Genomic DNA, 20068 nt, shown 5'->3' on the forward strand with positions numbered 1-20068 from the left:
AACACAACTACAAAAGACCCTAGCATACTCATCAATTGTTCACATAGGCTGAATAATGGCTATCCTAATTTACAACCCCTCCATCATACTATTAAACTTTGTTATCTACTACTCTATATTAACACTCTATTTTTCACATTCTTTATAAATAACACAACCACATCAACCTTAACATACACTTGAAATACTTCACCATTAATAATTACCACTGTAATAATCACCTTGTTTTCCCTAGGATGTTTAACTTCCCTAACTGGATTTACTCCTAAATGACTAATCATTCAAGAAATGGTAAAAGATAACAATATCATTATGTCCACCTTTACTCAACCTTTACTTTTATATATGATTAGTCTATTCAACATCCCTAACCTTATTTCCTTCCAAAAGCAATATAAAAATCAAATGACATTTCCAAAACATAAAGAAAACCTCACTTTTGCCTCCTATAATCATCATTTTTATCTTCCTCCTCTCCCTCTCACCAATAACAACTGCCCTATGCTAGAAGATTAGGTTAAACAGACCAAGAGCCTTCAAAGCTCTAAGCAAATGTTAGAGAGTATTTATTCCCTGAATAAGGATGGCGAGTTTACAATCTCACATCAACTGAACGCAAATTAGATACTTTAATTAAGCTAACCCTTCACTAGACTGGTGGGCCTTGAACCCATGAAACTTTAGTTAATAGCTAAACACCCTAACCAACTGGATTCAATCTACTTCTCCTGCTCTAAAAAGAGAAAAAGAGGGTGGGAGAAGCCCTGGCAGGACTGAAGCTGCCCGTGTGAATTTGTAATTCAATACGATTAATCACCTCAGAGCTATGGTAAAAAGGACTTAAATTCTGTAGATCATTGAATATTTCCTCCATGTAATGGAGACAATAGATTTACAGTCTATTGTATTAATCTATTAATTAGATTTACAGTCTAGTGCCTAGTCAGCCATTTTACCTGCTTATATTAATTAACCACTGAAATTTTCACCTCCAATCATAAAGAAATTGGCACAATGTCTTTTATTTGGTGCATGGGCCAGAATAGTAGGGGCTGCATTTAGTTTACTAATCCGAGTGGGCCTAGGTCAAGCAGAGGCATTACTAGCTGATGATTAAATCTATAACATAGTCGTGACTGCCCTGCATTCATTATAAACTTTTTTATAGTCATACACATTATAATCAGCAGATTCAGGAGCTGATTGATGCCATTAATAATTGGTGCACCAGATGTCGCTTTTCCACAAATAAACAATATAAGTTTCTGACTCCTCCCTCCATCATTCCCTCTTCTGCTCTCATCATCAATAGTTGAGGCACGAGTACGAAATGGGTGAACGGTTTACCCCCCTCTAGCCGGAAATCTAGCACATGCAGGCATTTCTGTAGACTTAACTATCTTCTCACCTCACCTGGAAGGAATATCTTCAATTCTAGGAGCAATCAATTTATTACAACAATTATCAGTATAACACCCGCCCCCGCAATAACACACTATCAAAAAATCACTGTTTCGTCTATCCTAATCACAACCATCCTCCTACTCCTGTCCTTACCTGTCTTAGCTCCAGGTATCACAATACCACTTACAGACTGAAAGTTAAATACAGCCTTTTTTGACACTGCTGGAGGAGGAGATCCAATTCTATATCAACACTTATTCTGATTTTTTGGGCACCCAGAAGTCTATACTCTTAATCTTACATATTGTCACATATTATTCCAGTAAAAAAAAAAAAAAAACAGCCCTTTGGCTATATGGATATATTATGAGCTATAATGTCTATTGGATTTTTAGGATTTATTGTATGGGCTCATCACATGTTTACTATAGGTATAGACATGGACACATGAGCATACTTCAAGTCTGCCACAATAATCACTGCAAATCCTCACCAGAGTAAAAGTATTTAGTTGATTAGCAACATTACATGGAGGAATATTCAGTGATCTCCAGCAATGTTATGGGCCTTAGGGTTTATTTTTCTCTTCACTGCAGGAGGGCTTGCAGGCACTGTATTAGCCAGTTCTTCACTAGATATTGTAATACATGATACATACTACGTAGCTGCACATTTCCATCATGTCTTATCCCTACGAGCAGTATTCGCTATTGTAGGAGGATTCACCCATTGATTTCCACTATTTTCAGGCTATAAATTCAACATGAGCAAAAATTCAGTTCTTTGTAATATTCACTGGAGTTAACCTAACTTTCTTCCCCTACTTCCTAGGGCTCTCTGTTATGCCACATCAATACTCTAGTTACACAAATGCATACAAACTGAAATACGGTCTCATCAATGGGCTCCTTCAACTCTTTAACAGCCATTATAGTAACCATTTTCATAATCTAAGAATTTGCTTCAAAACAGGAAGTTATGAACACTGAACTCACTTCAATTAATTTAGAATGACTTCACGGCTGTCCGCCACCATACCACACATTTGAAGAGCCTACATTTGTCAAGTTCTAAGGACAAGAAAGGACAGAATAGAACCTCCTAAAATTGATTTATTTTAAAATCTTACTAACAATTCTAGAATTTTCTATAGCAATAATCCAAGCCTATGCATTCACCTTGTTACTAAGCCTACATGTTAATAATTAATGACTCAACAAACACACACCTATCATACAGTAAGCCCAAGCCCTTGGCCACTTACAGGATCTGCCCTTTTACTTATGTCAAGTTTAGTAATATGATTTCATTTCAACTCTAATACCCTACTATTACTAAGTTTTTTAACCAACATACTCACCATCTAACAATGATGACAAGATATTCTACAAGAAGGAACATACCAAGACCACCATAGGACAGCTGAATAAAAAGGCTTACCATACAAAATAATCTTATTCATCATCTCTAAAGTGTTTTTCTTCTCAGGATTCTTTTGAGCCTTTTATCACTGCAGCCTAGTCCCAACCCCAGAACTAGGTGGGTTTTGACCACTCTCAGGAATCAAACCCCTTAATTCCACAGAAGTTCCTCTCCTGAACACATCAGTCCTCCTAGCATCAGGCGTGTCAATCACCTGATCCCATCACAGTTTAATGGAAGGGAATAAAAAACAAATAATTCAAGCCTGAATATTACAATTATCCTAGGCATTTACTTCACCCTATTTCAAGCCTCAGACTATTTCAAAACATCATTTTCCATTTCAGACAGAGAGTTTATGGATTTACATTCTTCATGGCTACAGGATTTCACAGCATACATGTCATTATTGGGTCCACATTCCTAACCATTTGCCTTTTTCATCAACTATGCTACCATTTCACATCAAAACACTTTGGTTTTGAAGCAACAGTCTGATACTGACACTGTGTAGATGTAGCTTGACTATTCCTTTATGTTTCTATCTACTGATGAGATTCAGACTTTCTTAGTATAACCAGTACCACTCACTTCTACTCAGTAGGCCTCAGAACACAACTGAAAGAAAGTAATAAACATTATGACCTCACTTCTAACCAACTACTTCCTAACCTTTTTGCTAATTAAAACTGCATTCTGGCTTCCTCAAATAAACATCTACATGGAAAAAGCTAGTCCCTACAAGTGCAGAATCGACCCAACAGAATCTGCATGACTACCATTTTCCATAAAATTCTTCTTAACGGTAATCACTTGCCTTCTATTTGACCTAGAAACTGCTTTCTATTTCCACTACCATAGGCATCTCAAATTAACTAACTAAAACTAACACTATTAATCTCACTAATATTAATTGTAGTCCTAATGTTAGGCGTGCCATACAAATGGATCCAAAAAGGATTAGAATGAACTGAATATGGTAATGTTTAATAACCAAAACGACTGATTTCGACTCAATAAATTATGTTTTAATTCATAGTTACCAAAATGTCCTCAATTCACTTTAATTATAGCCTACACTGTGTCATTTCTAGCTACAATAATTTATGGATCCCAAATAATATCATCTCTCTTGTGGCTGGAAGGTATAATACTATCAGCATTCATCTTTGACATCCTAATTATACTTAATTCTCATTATCTACTATCCTTTGCTATCCCCATTATTATGGTCGTCTTTGCCACCGGTGAAGCAGCCATAGGGCTGGCACTACTAGTTAGAATTTCAAATATTTATGGAATCGATTACATACTTACTACAATGCTAAAAACTTACTACACCTAAATTTACTACAGTGGTAAAAAATTATTATTCCAGCAATTGTATTCATTCCCACCACCTGGTTATCTAAAAATTCAATAGTGTGAATTAATATAGCACTGAACAGCTTATTAATTATATTGACCAGTTTACCGTTTATGAACAAATGACATCATCGGACAAAATTACTCATTAAACTTCTCCTCTGACTAACTTTCTTCTCCCTTACTAATTTTAACAACATGGCTCCTACCTCTAATAATCATTGCCCATCAACATCACCTACACAATGAAACAGAGACATGAAAAAAATTTGTATCTCCCTTCTTATTCTTTATCAAACTTTTCTAATCATAACATTCCACAGAAATAATAACACTTTATATTCTATTCAAAGTAACCGTAATCCTAACCCTAGTTATTATCACTCAATGAGGAAATCAAACAGAACATATAAAAGCAGGAATGTATTTCCTCTTCTACATATTAATTAGATCTCTACCACTCCTAGTGACTCTAACCTACCTACAAAACCTTTTAGGCTCGCTAAATTTTCTCTTATTCAATTATAACAATACATTAATACTCACAATTTGACCCAGCAATATAATATGGCCAGCATGCATAATAGCATTTATAGTTAAAATACCACTATATAGTCTTCACCTATGACTTCCAGAAGTCCATGTAGAGGCAGGCCCCAGTCAAGGGCTCAAGAGTGCTAGCAGCTATTCTACTAAATCTAGGAAGTTATGGGATAATACGAATCTTACAACTTCTAGATCCCTTAACACTCCATGGCATATCCCTCTATCCTCTTATCTCAATAAGGCATAATTGTAACCAGTTCCATCTGTCTCTGCCAAATAGACTTAAAACCCCTCCTTGCTCCATAAGCACTAGTTATTGCAGCTATTCTAATCCAAACTCCATGACGCTTTATAGGAGCAACAACCCTAATAACTGTCCATGGCTTAGCATCTACCCTGTATTCTGCCTTGCAAACTCTTAACTACAGACATATTCATAGCTGCTACAATATTAGCTCGAGGATTACAAACCATTCTCCCACTAATAACAGTTCAATGAGCCCTATCAAGCTAACTAATTTCACACTTCCCCCAACAATTAACCTAATTGAAGAATTTATACATTATCCTACCTTTTCCTGATCCAACGTCACAATTATTCTTACCAGACTAAACGTATTGATCATAGCCCTCTACATACTATGTATACTAATTTCAACACAAGAAGGAAAACTACCATATCACATTACTAATATCACCCCATCATTTACCTGAGGAAACTCCCTAATAGCCCTTTATATTTTACCCCTAATTCTCCTCAGTTTAAACCTAAAATCATTTTAGGAAACCTATACTGTAATTATAATTTAATAAAAACATTATTTGGTGGGTCTAATATTAGAAGATAAAACTTTCTTATTTATCCAAAAGAGAAAGTAAGTTGGAACTGCTAATTCCATATACCATACTTAAAATTATGGCTTTCTTAACTTTTATAGAAATAATTCCATTGGTCTTAGGAGCCAAAAATTGGTGCAACTCCAAATAAAAGTAGTTAATTTATTTACCTCAGTTTTTTTTTTTTTTTTTTTTTTTTTTTTTTGCCTTTTCATTTTTACTGGTACCAGGGATCGAACTCATGACTGCCTGCTTGCAAGGCAGGCGCTTATGCCACTGAGCTAAATCCCCAGCCCCTTACCTCAGTTTTTATCTTAACACTAATTATCCTTACATTACCAACTCTAACTTCCATAGCCAATATTCACAAAAAACTCTCATACCCTATATGTGTCAAATCACTCATCTTTCTTGCAGAGTTTGAACCCAACCTCCTTATTTCTGACTACAAATCATGAGGCAGTGATATCAACCTCAAACTGATTAACAATTCAAGCTTAAACATAAATTTTAAATTAGACTACTTTTCCATATTGTTTATAACTGTAGCCCTATTTGTAACACGGCCAATCATAGAATTCTCTTTATGATATATATACACTCAGATCCTCACATTGATAAAATTTTCAAATATTTTCTATTTATTACTATAATAGCTTTAGTTACAGCAAACAACTTATGTCAGCTTTTCATTGGCTAGGAAGAAGTAGGAATCGTATCTGTTTTTATTAATCTGATGATGATTTGGCCAAACAGATGCAAACATCACAGCACTTGAAACATTCATAGAAATGCCACAGCATCAAACAGGCACATTAGCAGCTTTGGTGTACTGGGTCAGCCGGATCCCAGTCTGGTCCTGTGCAGCCTTAGGGAAACCTCTACACTTCCCCACTGACTTGAAGGTTTTCTTTTTGAGACAGAGCTATTCTTAGATGAAGAGCACTATCTCATTGCCTCTATCTCAGTCCCAAATCTTTCCCTTCCCAATATGACCTAAGGACATTTCTTAACCTCCCCAGGCCTCAGTTTCTTCATTTGTACAAATGAATAATAAGGATTCCTACCAGCTGGGTTTCTGCACGAGAAAAAGAAAGGGCTCCTCAAAGTGCTTCACACAATGTTTGGAGAGAGGGGAAAATGTGTGTTTTATGACTTGTTTTACCTGACTCTTGGATCACTTCCTCTTCCCAGTTTGACCAGCCTGTAAAAAGGGACCTCACAGACCAAGTCCTACACTTACAACTAAAGAAAGCCAATATAAATATCAGGTTGAGCCAAACATGCAGGAGAAGGAAAGGAGAGACAGGAAATTCTATGATATTGTCCCAAAGCAAAGGACTCGAGGATTGGCTGCTGCCCCAGGTTCCTGGGCACCAGAGAAAGCTCTCAGTTGCATCCAAATTTAGTAGCAGAAGGAATGTTCTGTGCCCTATCCCAGTTTGCTCCTGAGAGCAGAGCAGGATGCTGCAGGAGACACTGGCTTTGGGTTTCTGTTCCTGCCTCTGTCCTGAATCTCATGGGAACAAGAAGAGGCTGGACTGTCATCTCAGCTCCCAGGAGGGTAGAGAGTAGATGAATGTCTCTGTCCAGTGAGCTGCTGTGCTCAAGTCTGAGGTATGGCAGGGGTCAAAAGGAGTTCTGGGACCCGCCCAGACTTCGTGTTCTTACCTGCAGAGTACAAACGCTCAAAAGAGATGCCCTTTGACTTATGATGCCAAGGCTTATGCTTTTTTTTTTAACTTAATGTGGAAATGTATTTCACAAAAACCACACTATGAATTTTTATCATTTCCGGGCCTAGTAATACATGAAAAGCCACTATTCTATGATTCCTGGCAGCAACACTGCCACCACAATCACCAGGAACACTTGAGGTAGATCATGCTGCTAAGCTAGAATGTTCGGGTGGCTGGGGGATTCAATGCATTTTTTGTTTGTTTGTTCACTTTTTGATATGGGCTTTCCCAGTTCAGGCTGACCTTGAACACACTGCATGAGTTCAAGGCTGGCTTCCAATGCATGGCAATTCTCCCGCCTCAGCCTCCCAAGTGTAAGGACTACAGGTGTGCACCACCACACCTGGCTGGTCAGTGTATTTTTAACTTGTAATATTTTTAACTTAGAATGAGCTTATTGGGATGTAACTCTATTGTAAGTTGAGAGGCATCAACATTTGGTTGGCCAGGGACCAGGGGTTGAGGGAGGGATGTCTAAAGTCTGTTGACCATGTCACCCAGCACAGTGGCTCTCAAAATGTGGTCCAAAGACAAATGCTGTTCCTTTCTCTGCAAGGACACACAGAAACTGAGCATCATGTTTACAGTATTTTACCAAAATACTAGTCCTTGGAGTATTAGAAATAAAGGTATGGCTATGCTACAATATTAAAGAAAAAGAATACAAGTGAGAAGGAGGATCATGTTCAGTCCCTCGGGGCTGCTCCACGTGGCAGTGTGCTCTGGGTCCAGAACAACACCATGCGTCCCTACCTTGCTGGAACCACTCAGCCAGTGGACTGTGCTGCCTGACCCTAGTATACTGGAGCTGTTGTAACTCTAAGAAGTCTGACTCTGTCTTTACATAGCCCTCAAGGCCAGGCTGGGACCACCCAGAGACGTTTAAGAAAAAGTGTAAAGCACAGAACTGACAGACTTAAGTAGAAGTGTCCAACTGCCATCCTTGAAGATACTCCTTTTGCAGATCTCTGTTCAGTCAGGCTGTACAGAAGAGATGTATCCAATAGGTACAGAAATTTTCTTACCTATCAGGTAAGAAAATGAGCTTTTCTACCAGAAACCTTAGGGGGTCTCTGTTCAGGCCCTTAGCTCTTCCAGATGAACAGAAAGAAGCTCAAGGAAAGATGCGCCTTACAATAGAGGCAGGGTATGAACCGTAGAAGGTCCCCTGTTTATTCAATCAACCAATCCATGTTTATTATGGGCTTACTATGTGCAGGCCAGTGCTGTTCTGAACACTAGGGATTCAGTATAGCAATGAACTGATAAAGGAAATAACTCCCAGTATCAAAAATGTTTTATTTGATAAGGATCAAAAAAAATCTTGGCAAGGCTGGAGATGTAGCTCAGTGGCATAAGCACCTGCCTGGCAAGTGTGAGGTAATGAGTTCAATCCCCAGCACAAAAAAAAAAATGTTGACATGTAGGAAAGTGAGTGGGGCCACTGCCCTGGGCTAGCACGTCTTTGGGATCCTCCAAGCCAGTAGTGCTCCAGAGTTAGATCATACGGCTTGTGGAAACCAACTGCTAATTTTTTTAAACTTTTTTCACCAACATTTGGTAATTGTACAAGTTCGTGAGGTATAGTGTGATATTTGGACCCCTGTTTATAATGTGCAATGATCTAATTGTTAAAGTTTCAGGAATTTGGCAAGCCAGCTGTCGAACACAGTCATTATTTAAAAATTCAATTGGCTAAATTTACAGTTAAATGAATGAGCATGAGGATCATAAAAACTCATCACTTTATAATCATTTTTACTACATTCTATCCTCTTGCAGTTATTTTATCTCTCAGACCTGGGCAGAGTGGAAAATACTATAAAAAAGATATGACATGTTTTTTCGCAGCTCCCCAAGCAGCAACTGGAAAAGGGCTGTGGTGGAAACATTTACACTATGGAAATTGGCAAGTACCACTCATCAGCACATCCGTGTTTTGAAGAGCTGATCACCAGGCATCTGCGTGCACAATGACCAAGGCCAGGCCTCCTGGGTCTTCGGGGGCTGCACCTTTCCAGCAGCAGGGGAAGGGGGGACTGCCAAACTCTCCTGGGAATGTGTGAAGGGGTCCCCAGTACTGCTTCTGCACTGAAGCAAATGTGAAATGGCACAATTACTATTACTTCTGCAACCAGTCACAGTAATGGCACCTGCCACATACCAGCCACCTTGTACCAAGCTCCTGACACTCAGCTCTAAAGTACCCAATAACCCATTTCATAGGTGAGGATGGTGTAAAGTCTTGCTTAGGGCAAGGCTGCCCCTGTGGAAGTTCCCCCAAAAGATGTGTTCCCTCCATCAGAGTGGCCTTGTGAGCCTCCTTAGACCTGCAGAATTCTGCAGCACTAGAATACCCCCATTTTTGATGGCACTGGTGGACTTGGTGGCTGCCCAGTCTGTATAAGGAACTCTCTACCCACCACCAGAGCAAAACTGGACAAATGCTGGCAGTCCAGCCGTCTGTGTCAGGAATACAGAGAGGGACCTGGGCCTTGGCCAGGTAGCAGCTTTGCACCTTGAGGAAGCGTCACAAAGGCAGACATTGGGGATATGTTCACAGTATATGTGGGGCAGGAAGAGTTAGAATTAGCACCTACATAGGACCCTAACTGCTGCATGTTGTGCCTAGCCTTTACATCTTTGGCTGGCTTGCTTTTCTAGTCCTCCCAGGAGTGCTGTGGGTAACAGAAAAATAATCTCAAGGTGTTATGGCTTAGATCTAAAATGCCCCTCCAAAGTCTGATTTGTTCAGAGATAGGGCTTTGAGAAGGTGATTAGATCATGAGGGTACTAACCTCACCAATGGGCCAAATACATTAATGAATTTGTTAGCTGAATATGCTTATTAGGAGGTAGGACCTAAATGCACAAAGCAGGTCACAAGAAGGTGTGGCTTTGAAGGGTATATGTTGTCCCCCATCCCTTCCCTTCTAGTTCTTCTCCTCTTGCTCAGCTTCCTAGCTGCCATGAAATGAGTAGCTTTCTCCACCAGGACCTTTGACCCCTGGTGTTTCTGCTTTGGAAATAGCTTACCATGGACTGAAACCTCTAAAACCGTAAGCCAAATAAAACCTCTCCTTCAAGGTATATGTCAGGTACTTTGTCCTAACATCCAAAAGATGAATAATACACAATCCATGTCTTTTCTGCCTCAATCTCCTTCTGTTGGTTACAACTGCGATCTCTGACTACTACATCATCTCTGTATCAGCCCAAATAGTCACCTTGTGTCTCCCATGTTGAATATTCATGCAGCCACAGAATTAATTCCAAAACACTTGATTAAATTTCCACTTGGAAATTTCAATGTTCCCTTTCTCTGCATGGCTAATATACAAAAATAGTTTGCTACAGAAGATACCAATCTATAGACAGCTATTAGCAAACTAGACCCTGTTCCTGCTCTCATGAGGCCTTGTCCCTCTGAAAAGAAAACCTGCCACCTAATTTTGAAAGTGTCTTTCTTTTCTCCACAGATGCCAGGCAAGTTACTCCTGGGGACAGCTGCCTCTGGAAGACCTTCCCAGAGCAGGAGGAAGGCAGACAGCTGCTTCCTCTTGACACTGCTAACACCACAGTCACCACTCTGAGCAGCCATTCCCTCCCCCTGGGCTTGCTCTCACCCCTGTGTTTTTCTGTGTCCAGCCAAGAACACCACAGTTGCCACCACCATTCCTTTGCCTTCATGGTGCAAAGCCACATTGTCTGGTTCTGAATCTGACTTTTATGCCTTAGATCTGGTACTTCATTCCTACAAGGCTTTCACCAAAATCTTTGCTATAGTTTGGATACAAGATGTCCAAAACGAATTCTGCTGGGGCAGATAGTTGGATCGTGAGGGCTCTATCTCTTATTTCTTTTTATCGGTACCAGGGATCAAACTCACAACCATGCGCTTGCAAGGCAGGTGCTTATGCCACTGAGCTAAATCCCCAGCCCCAAAGGTTCTATTTCAACAGTGAACTCAACTCAATCCATTGACAAGTTCATAATTTGATGATACTGTTGGGAGGTGATGGAGAAAAGAAATGGGGCCAAATGAAGGGAATGGATCATGGGGGCATGTCCTTGGGGACTATATCTGGTCCCTGGTCTCCTCCTGACCACATCTTCCCACTGCATCTTTGTCTTTCTGTCTCTGTCCCAGTCTCGGTTTCTCTATCTCTGTCTCTCTCTCTCTCTACCTCTCTCTCCCCTCCTCTCTCTCTCTCCCCTCCTCTCTCTCTCTCTCTCTCTCTCTCTCTCTCGCCCTCTCCCTCTCCCCCTCTTCTTGGTTGCCATTAAGTGAGCAACTTTCCCCCACCATGTACCACCTACCACCGTAATTCCAACTCACCATAAGCTTGAAAGCAATGGACTGCAACTCCTGAAGCCATGAGCCAAAGTAAACCTTTCCTCTTTTAAGTTGTTTATGTCAGGTATTTATCACAGCATTGAAAAGCTAACTAATGACTGTAAAACTCTAAGCCTCCATTTCCCCATGTGTAAAATAAAGGAAATAATTACTGCTCTGCCGACCACACAAGGCTTTTGTGAGGCCCAGGTGAGATGAACATATACATGATCTCACTTCTCAAACTGCTGACCAGAGTAGACAGCACCAGGCACAATCATTCTGTAATTATTTTCTGCTTTCCTGGGTCTTGCCATTAACTCACAGTCAGCTGGTCTCTTCCAGAGCACCTTCTCTTTACCTGGCCTCTCTCTGCCACTCAGCCCTCTGGACCACAGCCCTCTCCTTCAGCTTCCCAGACTTGCTTGCTCTAGGTGCCCCTTCTGCAGCTCAGTTCACTCACTCTTAGCGCTGGGTTGCATTCCAAGTGGCAGCTCAGTACTCTATCCTGCCTCCCGCACCTGCCAACAACACGCAATTCTGATAGGATCCACAGGAAGCCCTGTGTATCACCAAACCCCTCGTGAATTCTTGTGTGAGACCCCCGGACACATGAATGGGAACACAAAGTACTGGAACTCCATCCCCACCACCCATCCCTTTGCTTTATAAGACCCTGTTTGACAATAAAAATTAGCAGACTTGCTAAATCCCACATTTAGAGAACTCCTACGGCCTGGATTGCGTGCCAGTGAGACCTGCAAACTCCGTGCTGAGTTTGAGAAGCTGTGCAGACCAGCTCTTTGGTTGAAGCTTTGGACAATTAATTTTATTTCCTCTTTTTTAGAGCCAGAAAGACTTTCAGAAGCAATTCCAGATTAAGTATTCTCAATGGTGATCTCTCTGCCTGCAAACCATGAATTAAATCTTCATCCCTCTTGGATTTCCCAAATGATTCCAATCAGCCTCTCTCTCAGGAGCAAAAGGTAACATTCCCATCAGCAGGACTCTGTATGCAGGCAGAGTGGTGAGGTGCCTGCCCCGGGTCTGACAGACTCTAAGGATGTAAACTCAGAGACAATAACGAACTAGGGCATGTCAAGCAAAGTGCTTTGTGGTCATGTGAATAGTGTTCTGTCTAACTCCAGAAGCTCATAGTTGAGGAAATAAGAAATACTGTAACAATGTGGCAGAAATGTAGGGGCGGGGCATGTACTGCAGGGTGACTGGGGTACCTGTGTAAAGGAAGACATGCCTACTGCAAGGCAGGTAGAGTGAAGAGAAGATAATGACTAAGCTAGGTTTGAAGGATAAGTAGGAGCCTGCAGGTGGCTTTGGGGAGGAGTGGAGAGAGCATTCCAAGCAAAAGGAGCAGCAGGAGGTAAAGTCCAGAAATATTAAATCAGGAGAGAATTTCAGGAATTCCTAGAGGCTGGAGCAGAGGTCCTAAGGGGCAGAGTGATAAGCAAGGGGATGTTTAAAGGGTAGTTCATGCAGGACCTTGGGTTGTCTCCCAAGAGAATATGTGCTTTGTCCTGAAGGCAATGGGGAGCCTTAGAAAGATTAAAACATGCCAGCATGGTGTCTGGTGAGATTTTGTACTGCAGTGACAAAATCTACAGAGGAGAGAGTGACGTAGAGACTGGGAAGGAGATCACAGTAGGGGCCACCCTGGAGGGTCTGTACCTGAACTCTGTGGGCTGTGGGGCTGGAATTAAAAGGACTTTTCAGGGAGTTGGTAGAGACACAAGAGAAAACAAACCAGAACATACATATGATGATGGAAGAGAAGTACTGTAGTTTGAGTAACTGTCCTCCAAAGGTCTAGACTCCATCCCTGGTGTTATGGAGAAGGTGGTGGGACCTTTAAAAAGTAAGGTATGGTGGCAGGAAGCTAGGCTGTTGGAGGCAGGCCCTTAGAAGAGATACTGGGACCCTAGGCCTTGCTTTTCTTCTATCTTTTCTTCCTGGATTTCAGGGAGTCAACAGGCCTTCTCTGCTGAATGCTTCCACCATGACATACTCTGCCACCAAGGCTCAAAGCAACCAAAAGATCCAAACAACCACGGACAGAAACCTCTCAGACCATGAGCCAAAATAAACCTTTTCTCTTTTTAAATTGATCCGCTTGTTTTATGTCATAGTAACAGAAAGCTGACCAACACAGGGGGAAGAATGGAGGTATGACTCTTAGACAGAAGCATGGAAAGTACAAAGAGACAGAGATCAGAAAGATGCTGTCATATTGAGCAACTGCTCTTGAAAGTAGGCCTGTGACAGTGGAGAGACAGAAAGACGGAAGTCTGTATCTGGGAGTGATGGTAGTGTTCCCTCATTCATGGTTTTGAGTTTTACAGTTCCAATTATTCATGATCAGCCACAAGCTAAAAAACATCAAATGGAAAATTCCAGAAAAAAACAAGTTGTAAGTTTACAGTTGTACACAATTCTACATAGCACAAATGATGAAATCTCATCATCATCTTACTCTGTCCAGCTTGGGACATGAATGATTGTCCCTTTTTTCCAGTGTGTCCTCCCTGTATATGCTACCCACTGTTAGTTACCAAGTAGCCATGACACATAGTATATATACATACTTCACTACTTCACTACTGTCCCTTTTATACACTATGTAGGCTACTTGGATTAGGGTAGTACCAAACCAATCAATAGAATAATTTAGCATCCACACATCTTTAATCCCAGCATCACATTCTAGATTTAGCCACCTCTGAAAAAACCCCACTTATGACTACATGAGGCTTTTGGGGGACATCTAGACACAAACCATAATATCCTTGGAACAAAGCTTCTGTTTAGCTGGAATTTAGAGCACGGCCACAAAACCCTGCAACACAACTGCCTTGCAGCTAACATCTTTTTTTTTTTGTACAGAGGATCAAACTCATGACATTGCACTTAATAAGCAAACGCTTGAACTGCTGAGTTAAATCACTGGCCCCTACAGCTAACATCTTAAATAAATAATAAACACCTCAAAAGTTAAGCTTGAGGTTGTTTGCTGTACAGCATGACTGCAGCAAAAGCTGCCTGGTATGCACTATATATTGCTATGATTTATATCTAGATGTCCTCCCCAAAGTCTCACATACTCACAGGTAGGGACTTGGGGAGGTGACTGGATCATGGGGATGTGTTACTCTTAAGTGGATTAGTTTACTGACGAGTTTATGAAGCTAACTGTGATGCTGGGAGGTGAAGACAGCCAAAGAAAGGGGGAGTAAAGTTCCCTCTGCTATTCCTCCCTTCAAGGCGTCCACTTACCCACCATGCCATGAGCAGCTCTCCTCAGCACTCCTGTGCTCATCTTGTGTTACAGCCAGTGGACTGCAGACTAAAACTTCTGCAAACTAGGACCCAAAAAAACCCTCTCCTTCTCTAAGTTGTGGGTGTTGAGTATTGTGTCCAAGCAACAAGTAAAGTGACTAAGACAATGCATGAGATGTGACAAATGAGGAACCACAGAATGTTTTCATTGATGAGTTACATCTTTATTCACTCACTGGCCTTGGAGGTAGAGCTATCCAGCCTTACTTCAAAGTCACAACACCCTATAACCTCCTGCTCCTCCTAGTGCCTAGTTCCATCCATCATCATCCCTTCCCTTCCCTGAACTGAATCCTTCCCTGAATCTACATGCTTCAGTAGTCCTTCCATCCTAAAAATCTCTTCCTTCATCCTGTACCTCTCTATACTTCAATCTCTTTCTAAGCTTTTCTTTCTTTTTTAATTTTATTTTTATTTTTGGTATTGAAGATCAAACTCATGACCTTGTGCTTGCCAGACAAATGCTTATGCTACTGAGCTAAATCCCCAGCCTCTCTTGTAAGCTTTTCAGAAACACTTCAAACAGTCGACTATGCTCACAGTCTTCACTTCTTCACCTTCACATATATAGACAATCATATAGGCAACTTCTGGTACTTATTTCAACGCAATTCATTGTCTCTCTCACCCCAACCCTCTCCCTTCATTATCCTCTCAGTGACACCATCATTTATCCAGTGCCCTTGACTGAAAGCCACCATGAGACAATGAAGTCTGTCTGGATTTGTGAGTTTGCAGTGTCTTCAGACACCCAAGCAGTGGACAGTTAAACCTAATGGGCAGTTAAACTTGTGAAGTGGTAGCCCAAAATTGGACATAAGATGAAAACCATTCAAATCATATTTATTTATTTATTTTATTTTGGTACTGAGGATCCAACTCATGACCTCACACTTACCAGGCAAGTGCTTGACTTTTTCATTTTTATCGGTACCGGGGATCGAACTCACGACTGCCTGCTTGCAAGGCAGGCGCTTATGCCACTGAGCTAAATCCCCAGCCCCAAGGCAAGTGCTTGAACCACTAAGCTAAATCCCCGGTCCTTAAATCATATTTAAACCCATGAATATTCTTGAAATTTCCCAGTTTATAGAATGCAAGTATCAAGTCTATAAATCCCTGTTAACAAATAAAGACTTCTTCTGAACCCAGAAATCCCTATTCGTAGGGTCAAAAGTCTAACTGCCATTCAGTTTCTTCCCTATTAAATACCAATGCCACTATTTTGTTTCATAGATTTACCCCTTTTCAGATAGTCTTTTTCAAAAGCCAAAATTCAGTCACAAAAAAACAGAATGTCAAAATCCTATTGAGACACCACAAAGCAGTCAATAAAATGTCTTTCAGTCGAACAGATCATCAAAACGAGTACTGTCAAGGTATGGAACAAATCTAGTCCTCATGAATTGCTTCGGGAATGAATGTGAAAAGGTACATCTGGTTTCACTTCGAGTGGAAAGCCAATGTTCTCAAGACTTGGATAAGAATGTTTGTATATTAGCCCCAAATTGGAAATAACCCAAATATTCATTAATAAGAGAGAAGATAGAAATGGTGGTATATCCATGCAATGGAATATGACTCAGCAACAAAGCCCAAGTGACTCATGCACAACACAGGTGAATCTCAAAACATTAAAGTGAGAGAAATAAGCCAGACATAAAGAGTACGTGGATTTTATGTACACGAAGTCAAATCACAGGCACATATTACTCAGTGGATGATACAATCAGAAAATGGTTGCTTGGGTAGGTACAGTAGAAGGCAAATTAATTTGAAATGCTATTCTTTTAGAGTGATGCAAGTCTTTGATACCTCATTTTCCAGAGGCTGGTTACCTAGGAATAAACAACTAATCAAACTTATTAAACCAAACAAACATTTAAGATTTGTGGATTTTAATGTATGTAAGTTATATTTTAATGAAAACCTAGAAAAAAATCATTTTTAAGCATCTATAAAATAAACACTAAAATAACTGAAAATATGGGGCAGAAAGCACATTCATTTCAAACAAAATAATACTGTTACAAAAGCACCAGTACAAATGCCCAGTCCTCCATTTAACTCATCCCTTTTCAGCTACTCCCCCCACCTCCTCTTGATGAGATCCGTCATTAGAGAGATGCTGAAATGGAAAGAGCACAAGCAGTGGAGCCAGACAAAGGCATTCAAGTCCTAGCTGCAATTTATAGCTGAGTGCCCACAAGTCAGGTACTTGGCTCTCTGAATTTTCGCTTCTGCAGCTATAAAATAAGTTAGTAAGATCGAGTCTATGCCCTTAGGCTGGATAACACCAAATCACATTTGTCAAGGTCCAGAAATGCCCAAGGAACTAAACGACATGCAACAGGCTTCTTTTCCCAGAGAATAAAAATGCACCCTAGGCCCTGGAGTTAGAGTCTAGCTAAGTGCTTCTAACTCATAGGGAAAGCCACTCACAGCACGTTGGCCTAGGAAAGGTCACTATTTGCCTCCCACTCAGAGACAGGTTCCTGGCCACTAGAAGACTTTACCTTAGTTTTTGAACACTTCTGAACTTCAGTCACTCAAAAAGCACCAGACCAGGCTGAATACATGAATATGCAAAGCGTCTTCTGGAGGTTCCCCAGACAAGGTAGAGATAATTGTAAATAAAAGGTCATGAGTTCGATCCTCAGCACCAAAAATAAATAAATATGATTTGAATGGTTTTCATCTTATGTCCAACTTCGGGCTACCACTTCACAAGTTTAACTGCCCACTAGGTTTAACTGTCTACTGCTTGGGCGTCAGACTGAACCGGTTCTGTCTGAAATAAGTATGGAGGGGCCAAGGCCCTTCCCTCTAAGTGCTCTTCCCCTGCCACGATGGCTCTGGAGCCAGGATACTAAACCTCAGGAGACATGGTTTGAAATCTCTGGGAAGAGGAAATCCTTAGGGACACTCAGCATTTCATTAGTCAGTCACTGAACACCTGTTCCTTGTAAGAGAGGTAACTTGGACCTGATCCCTCCTCCATATGGTAGAGGAGGCAAGAGTTACCCAGAAAGAACTCCAAAGAAGGTAGAAAGTACGTACAGCAGTCACAAAGCAAAGAGGTTAACCATTACTTTCGCACCCCCTCCCTTGAGGCCCTGGCCACTGGCAGTGCACTTTACATTTGCTTACTCAGAAAGCGAGGTCTCCAGCAGTATCCTTATTTCGGAAGCCAGGAACCTGAGAAAAATATCTCTCACTTTGGGGGGTGGCTAAGTCAAGCCTCCACCCTGCATCAGCCGACGAAACATACCTATGTATTATTAGGTTACTAAGGAGGCACCCAAGCCTACTCGAGAGGCAGAAGTTGTGCAAAGAGCGGAAAAAAACTGCAAAAAGGCGGCGTGGGTCTCAGTTCCTTCCTGGGGGGAGGAGCGGCGCTGATAGCCTGGCGCCTCCTTCTCCCGCCCACAACCAGAGGGAAAATCAGGGAATCTCAAGAGGCTCTGTTTCCTCTCTCCTTTGCGCTGACGTTCCCCTTACCCCGCTTTACTGCTACTTGGATGTTTTTCAAGACTTTGTGTAATCCTTCTCTTTAGCTATTTTCCTGCCATTTTCAATCGCGGAGGGGTGTCCTGAGTGGGAATGAGATGGCTTGAAAAGTTGAAGGGACCCTTTTGCCTCCCATCTCCCCAAGTAACGACGAGCACTTGGGCTGTCAGAGTTACTGGGGCGCCTGAAACTTTCCCCGCTGGGTGACGGCGCTGGCGTGGTGCTCAGATCGGAAAGCCCTCAACATATTCGTCTCTGTCTCTTCCCTGCTCTCACTGTGTGCCTATCTCCCGCTCTCCATCTCCAGAGCCACCCGCTTTGCATCCTGTTGTCTGCCAGAGCCGCGCCCCTGTCCCGCCCCACAGCCTAGATGGATCCCTCCAGCCTTTCAAGACTGACTCTCCTAGTGGACCCGCTGAGAGCCCCTGTCCTCCCCGCCTCTACCCTCGGGTGGGCACATTTGAACACTTGCCGCCCTGGCCGGCAGGCATGAGTCTGGAAGGATGGACAGAGGTACGACGGACACAGGTTGGGGACAGAGACTGGGTCAGATCTGAGCACAGAAGAAACACTGCTAGAACAAAAGCCAGCAACACGAGCGGGCAGACCCAGGGCAGCGCCAGAGCAGTGGCCTCCTTGGTCCCCCAGCCACCTGCGCCACGCACGGGGCCCCTCAGCCCAGAACCCAGCTCCCAAAGCGCGACCTCCAGGACCCACCTGATCCGCAGAACCCGGGCGCCACGGCCGGACCCACCCGGGCTCCGCTGACCGTGACGGAGACACGGAAGCCCGCAGGAGCCTGTGCTGGGCGTGCAGGGGCGGGGTGCGCCTGCCCTTCCCCGTGGGACCGCGGCCGGCCGGGTGACCCCTCCGCGCAGCGGGCAGCAAACAGCGGCGCGAGGCAACGAAGTGCGCTGGATACAGCGGGCGGCGCCTCCCGGCCCCGCCTGGCTCGGCTCGCGATTGTGGGTGCCAAGCCTGTCCCCGCCCCGACCCCGACCGCCCGGAGGCCCGCTGCGCGGGTGCGTGAGTGTTGTGTGCGCGCGCAGGCGCTCGTGTGTCTGGGTGGTGGGAAGTGGGTGATGTTTGTTTCATTTTCACTCAACCGAAAGAAAGCCTGAAACCAGCAAAAAAGAAAATAGTAAAATCCCTGGCTAGAGTGGCTGGGCCTCTTTTGCCTGCATGAGGTGGTAGGAAGTTGGGGTCTGCCTCTTGCTTCCAGGAGGCAAAACAGAACCCTCAATCTTGCTAGGATTCCTCCCAGCCCTGAGCTCCGGAAGTGAGGGGCTGGGCACTAGGCTTCAGTGGTCTTTGAGTCCAAAAGTTCGCAAACAGGGCTCCACACAGCCTCTGGCGTTTTCTTCTTGGCTTATTTAGAAAGAAATCAAAAAACAATTTTAAAAATCTATTTCAGAATTTGTACTTCTGTGCCCAGAGTGATAGCAATTCACTTCTAGCGAGTAGGAAAGTGACACCTTCGGGCTCCTATGGTTTTGTTTTACTGGTGGAAATGAAACCATAATGGTTTGTTTTGTCAAGATTATTTGCTACTGGATAT

The 20068-nt window shown here is 42.4% G+C and overlaps 1 protein-coding gene across 6 annotated transcripts in view; it reads right to left on the minus strand.

Moving 5' to 3' along the window:
* Ggta1 (glycoprotein alpha-galactosyltransferase 1 (inactive)) overlaps positions 1–19735 on the minus strand; it is a 99686-nt gene extending 79951 nt beyond the window's left edge. For 2 of the 6 annotated variants that reach the window (XM_063226867.1, XM_013153563.3), the window contains exon 1: positions 19228–19368. Coding sequence is in view for 3 of the 6 variants with exons in the window: in XM_063226848.1 (XP_063082918.1) it covers positions 19228–19605 (378 nt within the window). In the remaining 3 variants the exon portion in view is untranslated. Of the gene's footprint in view, positions 1–18150; positions 19201–19227 lie in introns of those variants that run through there. The other 4 variants (XM_063226848.1, XM_013153562.3, XM_013153561.3 and 1 more) reach the window with 4 other exon arrangements.
* Positions 19736–20068: the final 333 nt, after the last annotated feature.

The sequence above is a fragment of the Cavia porcellus genome, unplaced genomic scaffold (genome assembly GCF_034190915.1).
Source record: "Cavia porcellus strain 051 isolate PalLab524CR breed Dunkin Hartley unplaced genomic scaffold, mCavPor4.1 scaffold_1, whole genome shotgun sequence".
Lineage (NCBI taxonomy): Eukaryota > Metazoa > Chordata > Mammalia > Rodentia > Caviidae > Cavia > Cavia porcellus.